General features: G+C 40.7%; 1 protein-coding gene across 1 annotated transcript in view; it reads left to right on the top strand.

Moving 5' to 3' along the window:
• Positions 1 to 10,711: 10,711 nt before the first annotated feature.
• ZNF169 (zinc finger protein 169) overlaps positions 10,712 to 23,710 on the top strand; it is a 39,415-nt gene continuing 26,416 nt past the window's right edge. The window contains exons 1-3 of the mRNA XM_041744496.1: positions 10,712 to 10,721; positions 11,632 to 11,716; positions 15,836 to 15,906. Of these exons, the coding sequence (XP_041600430.1) occupies positions 15,874 to 15,906 (33 nt within the window). The 5' untranslated portion in view covers positions 10,712 to 10,721; positions 11,632 to 11,716; positions 15,836 to 15,873. The remainder of the gene's footprint in view (positions 10,722 to 11,631; positions 11,717 to 15,835; positions 15,907 to 23,710) is intronic.

Raw genomic sequence — 23,710 nt, 5'->3', positions numbered from 1 at the left:
TTGTCTTTCTCAGTCTAATTTATTTCACTTAGCATAATACTCTTTAGATCCATCCATGTAGTTGTGAATGGCATGATCTTATTTGTGGCTGTGTAATATTCCATTGTATGTATGTATGTATGTATGTACCATATCTTCCTCATCCATTTGTCTATTGATGGACTCTTAGGTTGCTTCCATAACTTGGCTATTGCTGATAATGCTGCAATAAATATAGAGGTGGATGTATCTTTTCAAGTTAGTGTTTTAATTTTCAGTGAGTAAATACCCAATAGTGGAATTACTGGATCTTATAGTATTTCTATTTTTATTTATTTATTTTTTGTAGAACTTCTATACTGTTTTCCACTGTGGCTGTACCAGGTTATACTCCCACCGAGAGTGGATGAGGGCTCCTTTTTCTCCACATCCTCGCCAACGCTTGTTATTTCTTGTCATTTTGGTTTTAGCCATTCTAACAGATGTGAGGTGATATCTCATTATGGTTTTGACTGACATTTCCCTTATGATTGTGATGTTGAGCATCTTTTGTGTGTCTTTTGGCTATATTTATATTTCTTTGGAAAAATATCTATTCAGGACATTTATTTGTTTATTAATATTTATTAAATTGGATTGTTTGGTTTTTTGGTGTTGAATCATACAACCATTTTTTTTTACATATTTTGGATATTAACTCATTATTGGATATATAATTTGCAAATATCTTCTCCCATTCAGTAGGTTACCTTTTTGTTTTGTTAATGGCTTCCATCACTAGACAAAACCTTTTTATTTTGATATAACCCCAATAGTTTATTTTGGCTTTTGTTTTCCTTGCCTTGGGAGACATGTCTAAAAAGTACAGATTTCCCAGAATGGAAGCAGACGGCACCTGACCACATAGATTTCCCACGATGTCTGGACCAGGCCAGGATACCTTCTTCTCACCGTTGTTTCTTCTCTCTTTTGTAGGAAGACAATGCCCCTTTCTGCTTTATCCAGTCCTTGTGAAAGAGGGAAACCTCTTCTTTGTATCTTTTTAAAACGGCCTCATTATGATCCCAGGACAAGTTAATTTTCACTTGCTTTCTTCAAAGGGTTAGAAGATTCAGAATTCACAAAAGCCTTCTTTCTTCTTAACTGTTAACTGACTTCGGATTCTTATCCAAATTCATGGTCTCTGAATTGGCAGGCTTATAAGCTGTATCATCAATAGAAGATTTGATTCCAAACAGTTCTTTTGAGATAACAACACTGTTTTAGAATGTTTTTGAGTTGTGCTGGTTTTGCAAAAAGTTCATCAGCTGTTGTTTCATATTTATATCTGCATGGTATCTTCCCAAATGTACTTGGTTAATTCTTTCTGTTTGCTCCTGCGCTATCCATGAATCAACTTTTGTGGTTGCTTCTGGCAGAAACTTCCAGGAGGTATACATGACCCCACATTTGCCTTTGTGAGAACCACTCTTCCCTAAGTTGGAATAATTGCCGATAGATATATCAGTTGGCTACTTTTAGACCTAGATTCCTGGTTTAGAACCATCATGAATTGTTATCTTACTTCTGTTGTGTATAATTAAGTTTCATATCTTGTTGCCTGTAAAACCTAAAACAAACAAACAAACAAACTTGATGTACTCAAAAAAGCAATGCAGGCTCAACCCTTCAAGGTGAGCTTCAACACTTATGATCTTGAGAAGACATGGACTTCATGTTAGAGTACCTGAGAGTTCTCCCTCCTAAGCTTTCTTGTTACTCAAATGTGGCCTTAAGTGGTCTCCAACTGCTATGCATTTTCCCTCTGATGTAGGCCATGACGACCAGGAAACATTTTTCCTGGCAGAAAGGGACAAAACCACTAAACACAAAAAACCTGACTCTTGATCAGCAGTGCTTTTGAAGAAAGATCTTGATCAAAAGAGGGAAAGGTGGGGCACCTGGGTGGCTCAGGAGTTGAGAAGCTCCCTTTGGCTCAGGGCGTGATCCTGAGGTTCTGAGATCGAGTCCCACACCTGGCTTCCAGTAGGGTCCCTCTGCCTATGTTTCTGCCTCTGTTTCTCATGGATAAATAATCTTTAAAAGAGGGGGGGACATGAAAATAAAAGGAAATCTCATTTAGAATAGGGGGAAAAAAAAGAATGGAGCCAAGAGGCTGGCAGGGGGAGCTCTCAATTCTTAGCTCTCATGGACAATTGGAGATCCAATAGGAAGAGATAAACATTGAGATACTTCTTTACTACTCCAGGAGGAGTTAGTTTTCCTCCCCTCCCCTGCCCCCTGTAGCATCTCTGCCAGTAAGAGATGATCACAGCTCAGCCAATGAGAAGCCGCTACACTTCCGGCTCCTGATTTTCTCCAATGGACTTTTACTTTACAACAGCCCCTCCCAGCCTCCTCTCTTCCATAAAAGAACTTCCTCTACTTTGCTCCTGGACTTGATGGTTTTCCCAAAACCTGCTTGTCTGGGATTGCAATTCTCTATTTCTCAGTGAACCCGTTTTTGCTGGTAAAATAGCACTTTTATTTATGGGCTTGAGCCCATTGTGGGACTTGAACTCACAAGTCAAGATCAAGATCTGAGCTGAAGTCAAGAGTCTTACTTAACCGAGACACCCAAATGCCTCTGGCAGTTTTATTCTTTTTTTTTTTTTAAGGAATGAATGAATTAATTAATTAATTAAATTTGAGAGAGCACGCATGGGTGCGCAGGAGCCAGGGGTAGGGGCAGCGGGAGAGGGAGAGGCAGACCCCCTACCCAACTTGGGGCTCCATCCCAGGACCTCAGGATCATGACCTGAGCTGAAGGCAGATGCTTAACCGTCCCTGGCAGTTTTATTTTTAAAGTTAGAATTTTTATTTCATTTTTGTTCTAATTACTATTTTTTTTATGATCCAGTATCTTCTTTGAAAGAGAACAATGCCAGTATCTTTGGCATTTGTTAGAAGTGCTTTCATTTTTACTGTAATTTAAATGTAAACACAGGGGTGGATCTCTGCAGGATGGACAAGTACACAGTCATGTAGCTATTTTGTTATTCAGCAAAAAATACAAGGGCCCTATAAATCAATAAGATTTTCCAGTCACGTGAACCACCCTTCTCTTGTAGGGGAAAGTCAGGTTGCCTCGACCAGCCTGATAACTTCCCCACGTCCGCAAAAGCCTAGGAGACTAAGGGAGTCCCGGCGTGGAGGGGTCCAGGCGAGTGCTGCCCGCAGCCACCGCATGGGGTCGCCCGCGGCGCGGTGCAGTCGGGAGGCGACGGCGCAGGCGCGCTGCGCACTGAGGCACTGAGGCACTGTGGGTAATGAAGACCCGCGCCCGGGGCGCTGCGGGTAGCACCGCCCCCCGGCCGCCGGCGTCGCTAGTCCCGGGGAGCGCGGCGGGGCTCCGAGGGTGAGCTCGTGAGCCGCGGCCGCGGCCGCGGCCCCGGCCCGGGGGAGGCAGGGGAGCTCGGGGTCCTCGGCGCGGTCGGAGCGGCCCGCCTGGGAGGGGCGGTGGGCGACCTCCCCGCGGGCGGGGGTGGGGGGCTGCCCGGGGCGGTGGAGCCCGTGCGCCCGGGCGTGGGGGAAGGTCGGCCCGGGGCAGCCTGGAGACGCTCGGGTCCGTGTGGCCTCGGGCCGGCGGGGGCCCCCCGAATCACCCGGCGCGGGGCAGCGGAGGCTAAGACCTCGCCCCGAGGTCATTTTTGAATTTCGTTCGGAAAGTGGAAGGCAGGCGTGGGCGCGTGGGGGGGCCGCCCTCGCCGTGCGGAGCGCAGGGCAGGCGGCTGCGGGCTTGCGGGCGTCGCGCGGGGCGGTGGGAGGACGCGTCGGGCGGTGGCGCATCCCCGTCGGGCGGTGGTGCTGCCGCGGGCCCTGCCGTGCCTGGCGCGGAGCCGCAGGCGTCGGCGGCTTCATTCGCGAGCTTTCCAGCATCTCGCAGGTGCCCTCCGCCGTATTCGCGGGGCTGGGGCAGCGAGCGCAGAGCCAACGCGGGAACAGTGCTGTTGGGGGACGGCAGTGTGGTGTTGGCCGTTTTGGGGTTTCCTCGGCCGTCCTGGGTCTTGCTTGGGTCGCGGAGAGCGGTGGTAAATGGTGCGGTAAGGACTGCATAGGCTCTACCTTGGAGCTAGCGGTTCACCTCCAGAGTTGATGAAAAAAATTTAAAAGAGGTGCTCTATTTTAAAAGATTATCTCATACATCTAATGCTGATTTAAACATTGATTTTCTCCTGATCCTTGGTCGCCTCCCCTAATGTTACTGACAGGAACCAGGCCGTCCAGTGTTTGCAGTCTGCATATCCAGCCCTTTATTTATTCATTTTTTAAATGATTTTTTATTAATTTTTTTATTATTTATTTATGATAGTCATACAGAGAGAGAGTGGCAGAGACAAGGCAGAGACAAGGCAGAGACACAGGCAGAGGGAGAAGCAGGCTCCAGGCACCGGGAGCCTGACGTGGGATTCGATCCCGGGTCTCCAGGATCGCGCCCTGGGCCAAAGGCAGGCGCCAAACCGCTGCGCCACCCAGGGATCCCCTATTTATTCATTTTTTAAAAAAGATATTCCCTTATCTTTTTTTTTTTTTTTAAGATTTAATTTATTTATTCATGAGCGACGCAGAGAAAGGCAGAGGGAGAAGCAGGCTCCATGCAGGGAGCCCGACGTGGGACTCCATCCCCGATCCCCAGGATCAGGCCTGGGGCTGCTTTTGGGGGATGTGGAGGGAGATGGGGTTATTACATTTAAAATTTATTGTGAAAATTTTACAAACACAGCCCAAAGTAGCAAGAATATTGAAAGATCGTGTCTCTACCCCTCACCCAGCTTCAGCATTTGTCAACGTTCTCTTTTTTTTCCCCTTCTGGTTTTCTCTGCTCAAGTATTTTGCAGCAGATCCCGCACATCATTTTACCTGTGAATACTTCAGTATGCATCTCTTATGAATAAGGAATTTTTAAAAATGTTTATTAAAATTTGTGTATAATAAACATAGAATGTTATATTTGTGTACAGCATATTGACTCAGCAATTTTCTACATGACTAGATGCTTACCTTGATAAATATAGTTACTGTCACTATACAATGTTATTGCAGTATTATTGGCTATATTCCGTATGCTGTACTTTTCATCTCTGTGACTTATTTTATAACTGGAAGTTTGCACCTCTTAATCCCCTTTATCTATTTTGCCCATACCCCCACCCCCACCATTTTGTTCTCTGTATCTTTGAGTCTGTTTTATGTTTGTTCATTTGTTTTGTTTGTACATCGGTTCATCTATCAGTGGACCCTCAGGTTGCTTCCATATCTTGGCTGCTGTAGATAATGCTGTAATAAACAGGAGTGCGTGTATCTTTTTGAATTAGCATTTTCATTTTCTTTGGGTAAATACCCAGTAGTGAAATTACTGGATCATATGGTAGTTCTATTTTTAAGTTCTCTAGGAAGTTCTTTTTTTCACCACAAGTCTTTTTAATACTAGCCATTCTGACAGGTGTGAGGTGGTATCTCATTGTAGCTTTGATTTGCATTTCCTTGATGAGTGATGTTGAGCATCTTTTCAAGTGTCTGTTGGTCCTCTGGATGTTGTTTTTGGAAAAACATCTATTCAGATCCTCTGCCAATTGGGAAATTGTTTTTTTTTTCTTTTTTCTTTTTTTGGTGTTGAGTTGTGTAAGTTCTTATGTATTTTGGATTATTAACCACTTATTAGATATATCATTTGCAAATATCTCCCATTTAGTAGAGGTTGTCTTTGTTTTGTTGGTCGTTTTTTACTATACAAAAGCTTTTTTATGTTGATGTGGTCAGAATAGTTTATCATTACTTTTGTTTTTCTTGCCTGAAGAGGCATATTTTGTAAAATGTTTCAACAGCTGATGTCAGAGAAATTACTGCCTCTGTTTTTTTGTAGGAATTTTATAATTTCATGTTTCACATTTAGGTATTTATTTTTAAAGATTTTTTTTTTAATTTTTTTTTTTTTTTTTTTTTTTTATGATAGGCACACAGTGAGAGAGAGAGGCAGAGACACAGGCAGAGGGAGAAGCAGGCTCCATGCACCGGGAGCCCGACGTGGGATTTGATCCCGGGTCTCCAGGATCGCGCCCTGGGCCAAAGGCAGGCGCTAAACCGCTGCGCCACCCAGGGATCCCATTTTTAAAGATTTTATGTATTTATTCATGAAAGAAACAGGCAGAGACATAGAGGGAGAAGCAGGCTCTTCACAGTGAGCCTGATGACATTTAGGTGTTTAATCCATTTTGAGGGTTTTTCTCTTTTTAAAATTCCAAGACAGTTAACATCAGTGTTACATTAGTTTCAGATGTACAATATAGTGATTCAGTAATTCTATACATTACTTAGAGCTCATCAGGATAAGTGTATAATAAATCATTTTCACCTATTTCACCCATCTTCCCCTCCCCTTCTTCTCTAGTAATCATCACTTTGTTCTCTATAATTGAGTCTGTTTTTTTGTCTTTTTCCTCCCTTTGTTCACTTGTTTCTTAAATTCCACATATGAGTGAAATCATCTTGTATTTGTCTTTTTCTGACTGGCTTATTTCACTTAGCATTATACCCTCTAGATCCATTCATGTTGTTATGAGATTTCATTCTTTTTTTTTTAATGTCAGATAATTCCATTTTTTTCTGTGTGTGTGTATCAAATCTTCTTTATCCATTCTTCTATCATTGGATAATTAGTTTGCTTCCATATTTCTGCTATTGTAAATAATGCTGCAGTAAACAGGGGTACATATATCAGTTCAAATTAATGTTTTCATATTCTTTGGGTAAATACCTAGTAGTGAAATTACTGTATCATGTGGTAGTTCTATTTTTTTTTTGAGGGACCTCCACACTGTTCCACAGTGGCCACACCATTTGCATTCCCACCAACAGTGGAACCCTGCTTGAGGGTTCATTTTTCGCCACATCCTTTTCAACACTTGTTTCCTGTATTTTTTATTTTAGCCATTCTGACAGGTGTAAGGTGGTGTTTTGTTGTGGTTTTGATTTACATTTCCCTGATGATTAATGATGTTGAACATCTTTCCATGCATCTCTTGGCCATCTGTCTTCTTTGGAGAAATGTGTTCTGCCTATTTGTAATTGGTTTATTTGGGGGCTTTCTGGTGTTGAATTGTACAAGTTCTTCGTTTAGTTTGGATATTAACCCTTTATTGCCTGTATCACTTGCCAATATACCCATCCAGGATGTGTTTTAGGTTTGTTGATTGTTTCCTTTGCTGTGCAGAAGCTTTTTATTTTTTTTAATTTTTATTTTATTTTTTTTATGATAGTCACACAGAGAGAGAGAGAGAGGCAGAGACACAGGCAGAGGGAGAAGCAGGCTCCATGCACCGGGAGCCCGACGTGGGATTCGATCCCGGGTCTCCAGGATCGCGCCCTGGGCCAAAGGCAGGTGCCAAACCGCTGCGCCCCCAGGGATCCCAGAAGCTTTTTATTTTGATGTAGTCCTAATAGTTTGTTTTTGCTTTTGTTTCTCTTGCCTTAAGAGACATATCTAGAAAAACGTTGCTGTGGCTGATATCAGAGAAATTACTACATGTGCTCTTACCGGATTTTTCGGTTTCAAGTCCCACAATTAATCAATTTTGAGTTTATTTTTGTGTATGATGTAAGAAAGAGATCCTGTTACATTCTTCCACATGGAGCTGCCCACTTTTCCCAACACCATTTGTTGAAGAGACTTTTTCCCATTGCATATTCTTTCCTGCTTTGTTGAAGATTAATTGACATTCTAATCATGGGTTTATTTCTGGGTGTTCTTTTCTGTTCTACTGACCTATGTATGAGTCTACTTTTTGTGCCAGTATAATGCTGTTTTGATTACTACAGCTTTGTAATATATCTTGAAATCTAGAATTGTGATACCTCTGTTTTTGTTCTTTCCTAAGATTGCTTTAGCTATTTGTAGCTTTTTTGTGGTTTCATACAAATTTTAGGATTTCTTGTTCTAGATCTGTGAAAAAGGCTAATGATGTTTTCATAGGGATTGTATTTAATGTGTAGATTGCTTTGGTAGTATGGAGATTTTAACAATAATTATTCTGATCCATGAGCATGGGATGTCTTTCCATTTATGTCATTTTCAATTTCTTTCATCAGTGTTTTATAGTTTTCAGAGTATAGGTTTTTTACCTCCTTGGTTTAGTTTTTTCCTGATTTTATTATTTTTCAGGCAACCATAAATAGGATTGTTTTCTTTCTCTTTCTGCTACTTTGTTATTAGTGTGTAGAAATGCAACAGATTTCTGTATATTTACTTTATTTCCTGTGACCATACTGGACTCATTTATCAGTACTAGTAGTTTGTGTATGTGTGTGTGTGTAGTTTGGCTTTTGTTTTGTGGTTTTTTTGTTTGTGTGTGTGTGTGTGTGTGTGTGTGTGTGTGTGTGGAGTCTTTAGGGTTTTCTGTATATAAGTTTCATGTCATCTGCAAGCAGTGCAAGTTTTACATCTTTTTTACCAGTTAGGATGCCTGTTATTTCTTGTCTAATTGGATTGGTATGGCTAGGACTTCCAGTATCATATTGAATAAAAGTGGTGAGAATGGATATCCTTGTCTTGTTTTTGATCTTAGGGGAAAAGCTTTTAGTTTTTCACCATAAGTATGATGTTGGCTGTGGCCTTATTTTGCTGATGTATATTCCTTCTAAACCTGCATTGGGGAAGGTTTTTATCATGAATGGATGTCGTTCTTTGTCAAATGTTTTTTTCCTTTTTGCATCTGCTGAAATGATTATATGGTTTTTGTGCTTTCTCTCATTGATGTGATATATTACATTGGTTGGTTTGTGAATACTGAACCACCCTTGCAGCCCAGGAATAAATCCCACTTAATTGTTGTAAATGATTTTTGTAATGTATTGTTGGGTTTGGTTTACTAATATTTTTTGAGAATTTTTGCATCTATGTTCATTAGAGATGCTGGTCTGTATTTCTTTTTTCTTTTTTTTTTCTCTTTCTTTTTGTGGTGTCTTTATCTGTCTTTGGTATCAGGGTAGTGTTGGCCTCGTAAACGAATTTAGAAGCTTCCTTCTTCTATTTTTTGGAATAGTTTGAGAAGAGTATTTACTCTCTTTTAAATGTTTGGTAGAATTCACTTGTGAAGCTGTCTGATCCTGGACTTTCGTTGGTTGAGAGGTTTACCAGTGATTCAGTTTCACTGCTGGTTAAAGGAATAAGATGCTGGTTTCATTGATCTGTTCTATTGGATTTTGTAACTTCTATTCCATTTACTTCTGCTCTAATCTTTATTATTTCTTTCCTTCTACTGGCTTTGGTTTGTTTTTTTGTTTGTTTGTTTGTTTTTTGCTTCTTTAAGAGGTGTAAGGTTAGGTTGTTTGAGATTTTTCTTGCTTCTTAGAGGTAGGCCTGTATTGCTATATACTTCTCTTTTGGAAGAGCTTTTGGTGCATCTCAGAGATGTTGGACTGTTATGTTTTCATTTTTATTTGTTGCCATGTACTTTATTTTTTTCTTAAAAATTTTAAAGCCTATTTTTAAAAAAAGATTTTATTTATTTATTCATGAGAGACTCAGAGAGAGAGGCAGATACACAGGCAGAGAGAGAAGCAGCCTCCATGCAGGAAGCCTGGTGCAGGATTTGATCCCAGGACTCCGGGATCATGTCCTGAGACAAAAGCAGACACTCAACTGCTGAGCCACCCAGGCGTCCCATCGCCATGTACTTTTTGATTTCTTCTTTGATTTCTTAGTTCACCCATTCATTAGTAGCATGTTATTTAACTTCCATGTATTTGTGCTCTTTCCAGATTTTTTTCTTGTGGTTGATTTCTATTTTCTTAGTGTGTGGTCAGAAAAGATGCATGGTATGATTTTGATCTTATTGAATTTGAGACTTGTTTTGTGTCCTAACATGCGATCTCTTCTGGAGACTGTTCCATATGCACTTGAAAAGAATGCATATTTTGTTTTAGGATGGAATGTTGTGGATAATTCTGTTAGATCCATCTGGCCCAATATGTCAGTCAAAGCTAATGAGTCCTTGTTGACTTTCTGTTTGGACAATCTGTTAATGTAAGTGGGGTGTTAAGTTCCCTTACTATTATTTTATTACTATTAATTTTCTCCTTTATGTTTATTAGTAGCTGTTTTTTTGTATTTGGGTCTTCCCACGTTGGGTCACAAATATTTACAATTGTTACATCTTTTGTTGGATTGTTCCTTCATGATTATGTAGTGTCCTTCTTTGTATCTTGATTTTGTCTGTTTTGTCCTATATATATATGTATATATATATATATATATATATATATAGCCACCTTGGCTCTCTTATCACTTCCATTTGTGTGATAAGTGCTTCTCCATCCCCCCCCCCTTTTTTTTTTTAAGATTTTATTTATTTGACAGAAAGAAAGAGAAAAGGAGAGGGAAGCAGGGAGGGAGGCAGGCATAAGCAGGGGGAACAGCAGGCAAAGGGAGATGAAGAAGCAGGCTTTCTGCTGAATAGGGAGCCCAAGACGGGGCTCCATCCTAGGACCCTGAGATCACCATCTGAGTCAAAGGCCAACACTTAACCAACTGAGCCACCCAGATGCCCCTCCATCCCTTAACTTTCAATCTGTGTGTGTGTCATTAGGTCTGAAATGAAGCTCTTGTGGACAACATGTAGATGGGTCTTGCTTTTTTATCCATAATGCCATCCTGTGTCTTTTGATTGGTGTATTAGTCGATTTACATTCAAGGTGATCATTGTCAGGTATGTATTTATTGCCATTTTGTTACTTCTTTCATGGTTGTTTTTGTGGTTCTTGTCTGTTCCTTTTTTTCTTTTTGTCTCTTAGTTTGCTGGCTTTCTTTAGCAACATACTTCACTTTCTCTTTGTTTTTTGCTTATCTGTTACTGGCTTTTGATTTGTTATTATTAGATTTATAGATCTCATGTATGTAGCAGTTTATGTTAAGTTGATGGTCGCTTAAGTTTGAACCTGTTCTTTATTCCTCTCCCTACCATGTTTTAGGAATATGTATCATACTTTACACTCCTTTATTTTGTGAATCCTTTGACCGATGTTTTTTAAAGATTATATTTTTATTTATTTGAAAGTGAGAGTATGCAAGTTGGGAGAGAAGTAGAGGGAGAGGGACAGGCAAACTCTGTACTATGTGCAGAGTCTGACATGGGGCCTGATGTCTTGACCCTGAGATCAGGACCTGAGCTGAAATCAATAGTTGGACACTCAACTGACTGAGCCACCCAGGAGCTCCTCCCTTGACTGATTTTTATAAATATACCTAGTTTTACTGCTTTTGTGCTTCCTACCTTTTTTACTCCTTCTTATGGTCTTTTGTTTCCACTGATAAAGTCCCGTTTAATGTTTCTTGGAGGGCTGGTTTAGTGGTCATGAATTTTCTGTAACTTGTTTGTCTGTTAAACTCTTTAGTGGTCTTTCTATTCTGAATGATAGTCTTCCCAGACAGAGTATTCTCCATTGCAGACTTTTTCCTTTTAGCACTTTGAATATTTTATGCCACATTCTCTGGCCTACAGAGTTTCTGCTGAAAAATCAGCTGATGGCCTTATGGGGTTTCCTTATTTGTAACTGTTTTCTTTTCTCTTGATGCTTTTAAATTTCTCTCACTGCCTTTTGCCATTTTAATTACTATAGGTCTTGGTGTGGACCTCCTTGGGTTTATTTTGTGGGAGACTCTATGCCTCCTGCATCTGGATTTCTCTTTCCTCCCCTAGATACAGTAAGTTCTCAGCCATTTTTTTCTTCAAATAAATTTTCTGCCTCCTATTCTCTCTCTCCTTCTGGGATCCCCTATAATACAAATGTTACTATTCTTGATAGTGTCTCTTTGTTTCCTAAGTCTGTTTTCATTTTTTGTTATTGTTTTTTCTCTTTCTTGTTCAGCTTGATTACTTTCCATTTCTCTGTCCTCCAGGTTACTGATCCATTATTTTGCTTCCTCTAGTCTACTGTTTATTCCCTCTGATGTATTTTTAATTTCAGTTATTAAGTTTTTCATCTATGATTAGTTCTCTTTTATGTTTTTTATCTCTTTGTCAGGGGGTTTCATTGAGGTCCTCCACTCTTTCTCAAGTCCAGTGAGTATCCTTATGACCATTGTTTTAAATTCTCTATCAGGCATATTATCACCATTTCATTTAGCTCTTTTGCTGTGATTTTGTTCTGCTCTTTCATGTGGGACATATTTCTCTCATTTTGTCTGTCTTTGTGTGTTAGGAAAGTCAGCTATGTCTCCTACTCTTGAAAGTCATGGCCTTTTTTAAAAAAAATTTTTTATTAGAGAGCACAGGATGGTGGGGAAGGGCCAGGAGGAGGAGAACCAGACTGCCCACTGAGCAAGGAGCCTGCTGTGGGATTCGATTCCAGGACCCCAAGATCATGACCTGAGCTGAAGGCAGACGCTTAATGGACTGAGCCACCCAGAGGCCCCTGAAAGTCATGGCCTTATGGAGAATAGGTTTAGTGGTGTCCTGCTGTGTCTCCTGTTCACCAGAACCTCGCACTTCAGGGCTCTCCTGTGTGTTGCATGCACCCTGCTACCGTGGCAGAGCCGCTCTTACCTTTAGATTAGTCATCTGCGGTGGCTCTCTTTGCCTGTTGAAGGCAGGGTTTGGTCCCTGTGTTGTTGGTCAGCCAGTCTCGGCTGCCTTGGGCTTAGTTGAATCAGACCAGGTGTGTGCCAGAGCTGTGGTAGCACCAAACTGCAGGGTGCCTCTCTGTGTTGTCCCCTGAGAAGCTTTTGTTGGTGAATGGGCCCTGCAGTGTGACCAGTTGTCTTACTCCAGCCCTCTGTTGGGGCCGCAGTGGGACTTGTGTGTGTGGTTATCTTTCTTTCTCTCTGGGGCAGGAGTCACTGTGGAGGGGAAGCTTGCCCAGTGCCAGGCTTGTGGCACCAGTTTGGATGGGCTCTGCCAAGAGTGTATTGGAGGGGACAAATTCGCAGGGGAATGTGGATAGAGGCCCTAAGGTCTCAGCAAGGATTGTGCAGGTCCATTGAGGGAAGGGACCTGGAGCTGCTTTAGAAGACTGCTGCCTCACTGCGGGGAGCATGATGCACAGGGCCAGCAGGAGGGGCCAGCATCCCCTGGGCCTGAGGTCAATTGGGTTGGAGGGAATGGATCCTCAGAAGAGTGCAGGGTCAGGCATGGACTGTTAGCAAGGGTTGTGTGGGGCTGTTCTGGGAGAGCTGCAGCAAGGCCCGGCCTCGGGGCAGGGGTGGACAGGTCTGCAGGAGAACACGGTGGGATGGTGCTTTTAGCACATTAGGTGGCTCGTGTTCATGCTGTGCTGGTTCCTGCAGATGCTCATGTGCCATGTGCCTAGGCTGGGGGGTGAGGAAGGAAATGGTTCTAGCCAGCTCCTTTTTCCTGGAGAAGCCCCCAGAGATCCCTGCCCCTCCAGCACCTGCATGAGATTAGTAAACAGATGGCCCTCCCTTATCTCAGGCATTTCTCATAAAGGTGTTTCCATGCCATATCTCCAAAGGGCCATTTGTTGTGCTATCTCTTTTAAGGACAGGGACTCAGTTTCCTATCACCCTCAGCTCTTCCAGAGCTGAGCCCACGGTTTTTAAAGTTCCAGGTATTAAGCTCCACAGGTTGATTGTAAGAACTTGAGAAATTAGGCTCCTCTGGCTTTCAAAGCCCAATGTTACCAGGACTGGTTTTCCCCAGAGGGTCCCCCATGCTTGGGGTGCAGAGTGTGGGGCTGTTTTCCTCTCCTCTCTGTGTATATGTGTCCCTCCCTCCCACAGACCGTCCCGCTGGTCTGTTTAGCGCCTGACTGTGCCTCCAGCCTTCCTACGCTGTTGGATGTGGCCCGTTCTCTACATGGATTTGTTCTGCCGGTCCTTGGATCCTTTTCTGGGTTATTTGCACTGATGTAGGTGTTATCTAGTTGTGTCTGTGGTACGAATGGAGCTTAGGACCCTCCTATTCCTCCATCTTCCCCAGAACTCTTGACTATTACATTTCCCTTTTGCCAACACTGTGCTCTTTTTCATCACTGCAGCTTTATAGTTAGTTGTGGAATCTGGTCACGTTAGGCTCCTGACTTTGTTCTTCAGTATTGTGTTGGCTCTTTGGGGTCTTCGGCTTCTCATATAAACTTTAGAACGGGTTTGTTGATACCTCAAGATAATTTGCTAGGATTCTGATGGAGATTGCCCTGGATATATGGAGCAAGTTGGCCTGTCAACAACATCCTATCTCCCTATCCATAACATGAACCATCTCTCCATTTATTTAGGTATTCTTTGATTTCTTTCAGAAATTTTGTGGTTTTCCTCATAGAGATTTTATACAAATTTGTTTTAGATCTAAGTATTTTATTTTCTGGGTGCTAATATAAATGTTGTAGTGTTTTGAATTTAAAATCCTGTTTGTTCTTGGCTGGAACGTAGGAAAGCAATCGATTTTTGTATAATAACCTTGTATCCTGAAGCTACACTCACTTGTTAGTAGTGCCAGAAATTTCTTGTTAATTCTTTGGTATTTTCTAAATAGTCAATCAGGTCATCTGCAGACAAAGATATTATTGTGTTTCTTCTTTCCCATCTGTGAATCTTTTCTTATTTTATATTGACTCGTACTTGCAGTGTGATGCTCATAGGAGAGGCGAGAGGGAACATCCTTGCTTTGTTCTTGACCTTCAGGGATAGCAGCTACTTTCTCAGCACCCAGCAGGGTATGAGTGGTGGCTTTTCCACTCTTTCTTTAAGCACAACCACAGTTATCTGCAGAGGCTGTCAGCACAGCCTGTTCTTAACTTGAGCCTGACAAAATTAGTATCACTTCTTTACTGTTCTCTAACATCTAGCCAATGTTCATATTTCCTGGATTGCTCAAAACTGCTAACATGGTCTCCACATGTTGCATTTGGTTGCTGGGTCTCTAAAGTCCCCTTTATTCCATCAGAATTCTCTCTTTTCATGTTCTTAACTTGTTGAAAGCTTCACATTTTAAAAAGATTACACGTATGTCAATTTGCCCCTCAGTATTTCAGCACCATTTCTTAGTAACAGCTTGTTTTTCCCATGTGCAGAGTATCATGATCATAGCTCCCAGTGTTCACAGTGGTTCTCTAATACCCGGTTCATCCTGAACTATCCTCTGTAACCCCCCAAATGCTTTCTAGTTCATTTGTGCAAACTAGGACCTGGCCAAAGCAAATAATCATAACCGAAGAATGGTTATTTAATCTTTGCATTCAGGAAAGTCTCTCCTCTTAATAATTTCTTCATGACACTGGCTTGTTGAAGCCCTGGGCCATGTGCTGACTTCTTAAATTTCTTAAATTTCAAATCACATTTAATATCTTGGGAACTCAATCTTGGATATATAAATGGGGGTGGAGGGGCAGCCAAATGCTGGCACCAACCCTTCTTCATGTCCCTGTCCTGGCTCCCCCCTCCCCCCCCAATCTGCATTCTTTGGAGACCTGTAGCACTCTTTCTGGTTGGGTTTCCTGCGACTTGCCCTTTGGCTTTAGGGCAGATGTGGGTGGGGAATTTCTTTTTTCCCTGATGGGTGACTGTCTCTCACCATGAGTGCTCTCCTGTGCCTACTCTGAGGCCCTGTCCTTAATAGAGTCCCCACAGTGAGAAAAATCTCATCTACCTGCAGGGGTCTGGGCTTTAATTCCTAACTTGAGATTGGGACTGAGCTTCCTGCTGATCTGACTCTGGGGGCCCTTTTTAAAAATAGGACACTGGTTACAAATGGGCAGCTCTGATGCCCCCTGCAACCTGCTTGCCTTATCTGTGCTCCCCCGCTGAGCTGGGAGGCTAGTGGAAGGGTACTTCTCCAGAGCACCCCTTCACCTCTGTTCTTTTCCTCAGCTCTGCCATCTAGGAACAGCACTCAGCTGACCAGGAATATGGCCCCAGGGCTCCTGACAACCAGGGATGAGGTGAGTCCTGAAATTTTTTCTTAGTTCTTGCAGGATGGACTGATTGCCTTTCTCGGTCCTGGGGCTGCCCTGATGGTGTTAGGTCCTATCTGGCCGTGATTTTGGGGGTGTGGCCCATCTTGCCTGGAACCTTTTCTCAGACTCCTCTGCCCTATTCATGACTCAGGCATTCACCAAGTAGCAAACCGTAATCACAATTAAGATACAGATACTTACTGGGCACGTAAGCATGGACATACATGCTTACATGCCCAGTGATTCCCAAGGCCTAAAAAAGTGAAGGAAGACTTTTAGGAGACAGCTCTCTTCCAAGCTGTCTGAGCTGCCCCTGATGGACTTGGCAGGTTGAAGAACTTCCAGTGGGAGTATGACAGGAAGTCTGCTGTGTCTCAGAAACCGGGTGACTGGCAGGCCATCCCTCTTCATTTAGAAAGCTTTGAGCAGCCAGTGGCCTTTAGTCACATTAGTTTTCTGTGTGGTGGTGAGGGTGCTGACCTGTTGTCTGTCTGCTTGTGACTCAGGATACATTTAGTTTGGCCAGTCTTGCGTTTTATATATATATACACACACACATACATACATACATACACACACACACACACACACACACACACATATACATAAATTGTGTGTGTGTGTGTGTGTATATTTTTTTAAGATTTTATTTTACTCGAGAGAGAGAACAAGAGAGAACACAGAGGGAAAGGAAGAAGCAAACTCCCCCCTGAGCAGGGAGCCCAATGCGGGGCTCAATCCCAGGACCTGAGATCATGATCTAAGCCAAAGGTGGCCGCTTAAGTGACTGAGCAACCGAGGCGCCCCCAGTAGTTTATATTAAATGAGTTTTCCACACTTAAAAATTGGAAGATTATGTCTGAAAGTGTAGATTGCCAACTTCTCTGAGAATAGGTCGTTCATTCACCACTCTCCAGAGTCCACTCTCTTGGCAGATGACAAATAGCTGAAGCCAGTGTCTCCACAGTGTGGTTGTACTCACTTTCACTCCCAGACCCCAAGGCTGAGGAGACTGCTTCACTCATTCCTTTCCTGTCCCCTGAAGGCTTTGCCTTCACCTGCTCTGAGCCTGGACAGCCAAATCGCCAGAATCTGGAAAGCTAGGCTGAGGATTGTGGGCCTGAACTTGGAGCAAGCTGGATTTTGAAGGATTTTGAGGATTTTGCCATGTCAAAATCAAGGATTAGGAAATAAATAGTAGTTGATCCTTGAACAATATGGGTTTGAACTGTGTGGGTCCATTTGTATGTGGATTTTTTTCAGTACATACAGGACAGCACTTTAAGTGTATTTTCTCTTATGAATTTCTTAATAATACTTTTTTCTCTAGTTTATTGTAAAAATACAGTATATAATATACGTAACATAAAATATATGTTTATTCATTGTATCAGTGAGGCTTCTGGTTAATCATAGGCTATTGGTTAAGTTTTTGGGGAGTCAAAAATTATACGCAGATTTGTGACTGTATGGTGGATTGGCACCCCTGTAGCCCCGTGTTACAAATCAACTGTAACTGAGTGAATATATATCCTAAAGGAAAGATTTTTCTAACCTGTAAGATTAGGCAACAGGTGAACTTGACATAATTGGATAAAATTAACATTTACTAATCACCTAAATAGAGAGCAGGTGGGCTATCTTGTGTTGATTCTATTAGTTACACAAAAATAGTGTCAATTGGATTCAGTTTTTCATTGTCATATCAAATATAGAATTTTTTTGCAAGAAGATCTGAACTTGATCTTAGTACTGGGTTCGTATGGTGGATATTTGTATGTTACTGTACAAATTAAAATTGATTGGTTATCAGAATCATTGAGAGCTGTGTGTCCCTCAGTTGTCAAATGTTTTATACCTTTGAGGGAAAATGTTTATGTAGTGTATTTAATTCAGCGTGTTACTTAAAGTAAGAGAAAACTTTTGTATGTTTTACTTTACCATTTATGATGTTAATAGAGAAGCATTCTTGGCCAAAATGGAATGTGTCACTGGCTCAATTTTTCTGTCCCTACTGTGCCACTTCCTGTGGGATCCTTAGCACACCCTGAATCTTATCATCCTGTTATCCAAGTGGGGAGGGGTTGAGGAGTGGGCAAATAGGTGAAGGGGATTAAGAGGTACAAATTTCTAGTTATAAAATAAGTCATGGGGATGCATTGTATAGCAGGGGAAATACGGTCATAATACTATAGTATCTTTGGTGACAGATGGTAACTAGATATTGGGATATATTTGTAATTTATAAAAATATTAAATCACTATGAAGTACAATTGAAACTAAGAGGATATTGTGTGTCAATTATATTTCAATTTAAAAGGAAAAGTTACAAAAGATTAAGAAGGGGGGCAGCTGGGTGGCTCAGTGGTTGAGTGTCTGCCTTTGGCTTTGAGTGATCTCAGCATCCTGGGATCAAGTCCTGCATCAGGCTCCCCACAGGGAGCCTGCTTCTTCTCTGCCTATGTCTCTGCTTCTCTGTGTGTGTCTCTCATGAATAAATAAATAAAATCTTCTTTTAAAAAAACAACAAAAAAGCCCCACGAAAGACTAAGAAGAATATCATATGTTGATAAAATTTCACTATGGAGAGAAGATATAACAATTATAAATATGTGCATACCTAGCAGTATAGTCTCAGCATATACGGAGTAAAAATGGGCAGAATTAAAGGGAAAAAATGGTTCTACAATAATGGGTGTAGACTTCAATACCCGCCTTTCTATAATGAATAGAACAGCCAGATGGGAGAGCAAAGGAGATACACAATTTGAACTATACTATATATCAGTTGCAACTAATATGCAAACGACACACACCACCACCACCCAACAACAGCAAAGTAAATATTTCACTCAAGTGCACCTAAAACATTTTCCAGCATAGACATCTATTAGGCCACAAGGTAGGTGAATTTGAATTTGAAATGATTGAAATCACACAAAGTAACTTCTGATTGCAGTAGGATGAAACTAGAAACGATCAGCAGAAAGAACTCTGGAGGGCACCCCCCGTGGCGCAGCGGTTTAGCGCCACCTGCGGCCCAGGGTCTGATCCTGGAGACCCAGGATCGAGTCCCGCGTCAGGCTTGCTGCATGGGGCCCGCTTCTCCCTCTGCCCGTGTCTCTGCCTCTCAGTCTCTCTCTCTGAATAAATAAATTTAAAAAAAAAAAGAAAGAACTGTGGAAAATTCACAAATATGTGGAAATTAAGTAGCACACTCAAGCAACCATTCTACCCAAGAAGAAAAATCAAGAGAGGGTAGAAAATACACTGAGACAAATAGACATGAAAACTCGACATTCTAAAACTTATGGGATACAGCAAAAATGATGCTTAGAGGGAATTTTATAGCTATAGATGCATAATGTACAAAGAAGAAAGATCTAAAATCAGCAACCTAATTTTACAATTTAAGAGCAAACTAAACCCAAGCTAGAAGCAGGAAGGAAATAATAAAGATTAAAGATGAGATAAAATAGAAAACAGAAACATGATAGAGAAATCAACAAAACTTAAAGCTGGTTCCTTAAAAAGATCAACAAAATTGACAAACCTTTATCTAGATTGACTAACAAAATAAGTAAAATAAAAAATGAACTTGGAGACATTACTGTCAATTTTTTTTAAGTAAGAAGGGTTATAAGGGAATACTTACATAAGAAAACAGCTGTATGGCAACAACTTGGCTACCCAAGGTGAAATGGATAAATTTTTAGAAATGCACAATCTATCCAAACTGACTCAGGAAAGAATAGAAATTCTGAATAGACCTAGAAATAGTGAAGATATTAAATCAATTTAAAAAAAACCCTCCCAACAGAGAAAACCTCACAACCCGGTGGCTTTGTTAATTCTACCAAACATATAAAAAAAAGTTAACAAAATCTTTCTCCAACTATTCCAAAAGATTTAAGAAGATACTTCCTAATTCATTCTATGAGGACAGCATTACTTTGATACCAGGTCTCAAACAGAGACACTATAAGAAGACTATAGGCTAATATCCCTTTTGAGCACAGATGGAAAAATCTTCACCAAAATATGTCCAAAGCTAATTCAGCAGCATATTAAGAGTTGTACTTCTTGAGCAAATGAGGTTTACTCTCAGAATGCAAGAATGTTTCAACATGTTAAAATTAATTCTATAATATACCACATTAGGAGACAGCAGGGTAAAAATCACTCATCATCTCTTAGTTGAAAAATCATATGACAGGGACACCTGGGTGGCTCAGCTATTGAACATCTGCCTTTGGCTCAGGGTGTGATCCTGGGGTCCTGGGGATTGAGTCCCACATCAGGCTCCCTGCGAGGAGCCTGCTTCTCCATTTCTCTGCCTCAGTCTCTGTCTATCATGAATGAATGAATAACATTTTTTTTTAAAAAAAGAAAAATCATGTGACACAACTAAATACCTTTCATGAAAAAACATTCAGCAAACTAGGAATAGAAGGGAACTTTCTCAATGTGATCAAGGCCATATATGAAAAATCCACACTAACACTGTTAGTGGTGAAACACTGAATGCTTTTTTCTGAAGAACACAAATGAAATAAGGATGCCAGCTTTTGCCACTTCTGTTCAACACAGTACGGCAGTTCTAGCCAGAATAATTGGTGAGAAAAAACAGGGCAGCCCCGGTGGCGCAGTGGTTTAGCGCCACCTGCAGCCCAGGGCGTGATCCTGGAGACCCTGGATCAAGTCCCATGTTGGGCTCTCTGCATGCGGCCTGCTTCTCCCTCTGCCTGTGTCTCTGCCTCTCAATCTCTCTCTGTGTTTCTATGAATAAATAAATAAAATCATTAAAAAAAAAAGAAAAAAAGAAAACACATCCAAATTAGAAAAGAAGTAAAGTGATCTCTTCACTGAAGACATTCTCTCATATTCATAAGGCCTTAAAATCCACACAGGTTAAAAAAAAAGTCAGAGCTAATAAATAGATTTAGCAAAGTGGTGGGATGCAAAATCAACATCAAAAAAGCCAGTTTTATTTCTGTATGTTTTCAACAAACTATCCAAATAGAAAATACATATATTTTTAAGTTCCAATAAAATAAATTCCAAAGAATAGATTGCAATAAAGTTTCAAATTACAATAGCATCTAAAAGAATCAAATACTCAACAATAAATTTAACCAAGGAGGCAAAAGACTTGTTTACTGACAACTACAAAATAGCGTGGAAATTAAAGAAGACCTAGGTATATGGAAACACTTCTCTGCTTATGGACTGGAAGACTTAGTATTGCTAAAATGACAGTACTACCCAAAGTAATCCATAGATTCAGAACAATACCCATCAAAATTCTATTCATGATTTTTTAAAAAAAAACATAAATAGAAGAAGCTATCCTAAAATTCATTTGGAATATCACAGGATCTTGAGTCTTGCAGAAACAAGTCTGGAGGAGTCAACTGCCTGATTTCAGTACTTAGTACCAAGAATACAAACAGTGGCAAAATAGGTTCTCACTGACTTAAAGATAAATATATAGAACAATGGAATACAACTGAGAGCTTGAGCGGGGAAAAAAAAACAACCTTCACATATATGGTCAATTGATTTTTGACAAGAGTGCCAAGATCATTCAATTGGAAAGGGATGGTCCATACAAATAGTGCTTAGACAACCGGGGATCCACACTAAAACACATGTGATTAATGAAAAATTAGCCTCTGAAGAAATAGAGATACAATGAATAAACATGGAGATTTCAGAACGAAAAATACATACTTGAAAGGTAAAGCTCAATAGATGGGCTTACCAGATTAGGGGTTACAGAGAAATCAGTGAACTAGAAGATAGAACAATGGAAATTACCCACTCTGCACAACAGGGAGAAAATATGCTGGGAAAAAATAATGAACAGAGCCTCAAAAACTGGGAACATAACACAATATCTAATATTTGTGTCATTGTAGTTCTAGAAAAAGGAAAGAAAGTAGGCTGGGCTGAAAAAGCATTAGAAGAATTAGTGGCTGAACCCAAATTTGGCAAGAGATGTAAACCTACAGATTCAAAAAATTTGAACATATGTCAAACATGACAAACTCACTGAAATCCATGCCAAGACACTTTATAATGAATCTTCTAAAGCCTAAAAATGAAGAAAACATCTTGAAAGCAGCCAAGAAGAAACAACACATTTCTCATAAAGGAAAAGCTATTGGAATAGTAGTAGATGTCTCATTAGAAACCAAAGAAGTTGGGTGGAAGAAGTTGGGTGTGATGTTCTTTAGGTGCTGAAAGAAAAGAATTACCAACCTCAAATCCTGTGCCAAATGAAAATACCTTTCAGGAATGAAGGGGAAATTGGATATTCTTGGAAAAAAAAAAAAAAAAACCTGAGAATTTGTCTCCAGGAGTGTGGATAGAGGCGATTTTATAGACAAAAAGGAAACCATAAAAGAGGGAATCTTGGAACATCTGTGTGTGGGAAAGTGTTAACATAACAGGCTATTCTTAGGAAATCCTGCTTGCAAGATTATCCGTTGGCTGGCATTGGGATCTTGCATTTCTGGAGGGTTAGCACCATTCCCAGAACTGATAAGGATGTTTCACCGTGCCTAAAACTATGCAAACTGTAGGGTTTATGCTGAAAGTGCCTGTGTGACCAGACCCCACTAAAAAAGTTGGACACTGAGCCTCTAATGAGCATCCTTGTTAGACAATATTTAACACGTCACAAGTCCTTGGTGGAGGAGTTAAGTGGGTCATGTGTTATTCTACTGGGAGGGGATTCTTGGAAGTTTGTTCCTGGTTGCCTTTGGACTTCGTCTCTTGTACAATTTCTCTTTGCTGATTTTGCTTTGTATCCCTTTGTTGTAGCCTTGGGTAAAACTATGTGGATGAATCTTGCATATCCTAGTAAATATCAAACCAGGGATTGGTCTTGGGGACCCCGACACAATCAGAAAGAAAGAAAACATGGAGAAAATATGGGTATATATAGGAAACACTCCTTTACACATGAATTTTCTTTTTTTAAGATTTTATTTATTCGTGGGAGACAGAGAAAGAGAGAGAGAGGAGAGGAGAGACACAGGCAGAAGGAGAAGCAGGCTCTATGCAGGGAGCCCGACATGAGACTCAGTCCTGGGACCCCCGGATCATGTCCCAAGTGAAAGGCAGACGCTCAACCACTGAGCCACCCAGGCGTCCCTACACATGAATTTTCTAAACTAATTTTGATGGTTGAAGCAAAAATTATTACAGTCTGATGTGATTCTAAATAAATAAAGAGGAAATACTTAGAATTATTGGAAGGGCAAAAGATGTAATGGGAGGTAAAGTTTCTATATACTTCATTCCAACTGGAAAATGAAGATACCAGTAGACTGATTAGTTATGTGTACATAAGGTAGCTCCTAGAGTAACCACTAAAAAAACCCTATACAAACAAGTATACAGAAAGCACTGGATAAATAAAAACAATTCTAAAGGAAAAGTCCAAGTAACCCAAAAGAAGTCAATAAAAAGAAAACAAACCAAAAAGAACAAAATTATCTAATATACCAACCAAAAGAGACGGGTAGAATAAGAAAAAAAAGCCACAACAAACCATATATGCTATCTAATGAAACTTCAAATATAGCATAGGCCAGTTAAAAGGATAAAAAGAAACATCATGCAAATATTAAAGGAAAGCAGGAGTAGCTATATTAAATCAGGAATAGCTATATTAAATCAAGTAAGGTAGACTTCAGCACAAGGAGAGTCATCAGACACAGAAGGTGATAAATGGTCAATTTCCAGGAAGATAGTGACCTAATATGTATGCATCACATA

This window comes from Vulpes lagopus, chromosome 2, assembly GCF_018345385.1.
Source record: "Vulpes lagopus strain Blue_001 chromosome 2, ASM1834538v1, whole genome shotgun sequence".
In the NCBI taxonomy this organism is placed as follows: domain Eukaryota; kingdom Metazoa; phylum Chordata; class Mammalia; order Carnivora; family Canidae; genus Vulpes; species Vulpes lagopus.
Note: the sequence above shows the minus strand (reverse complement) of the source record. Positions and strands in the feature narration are given on the sequence as shown.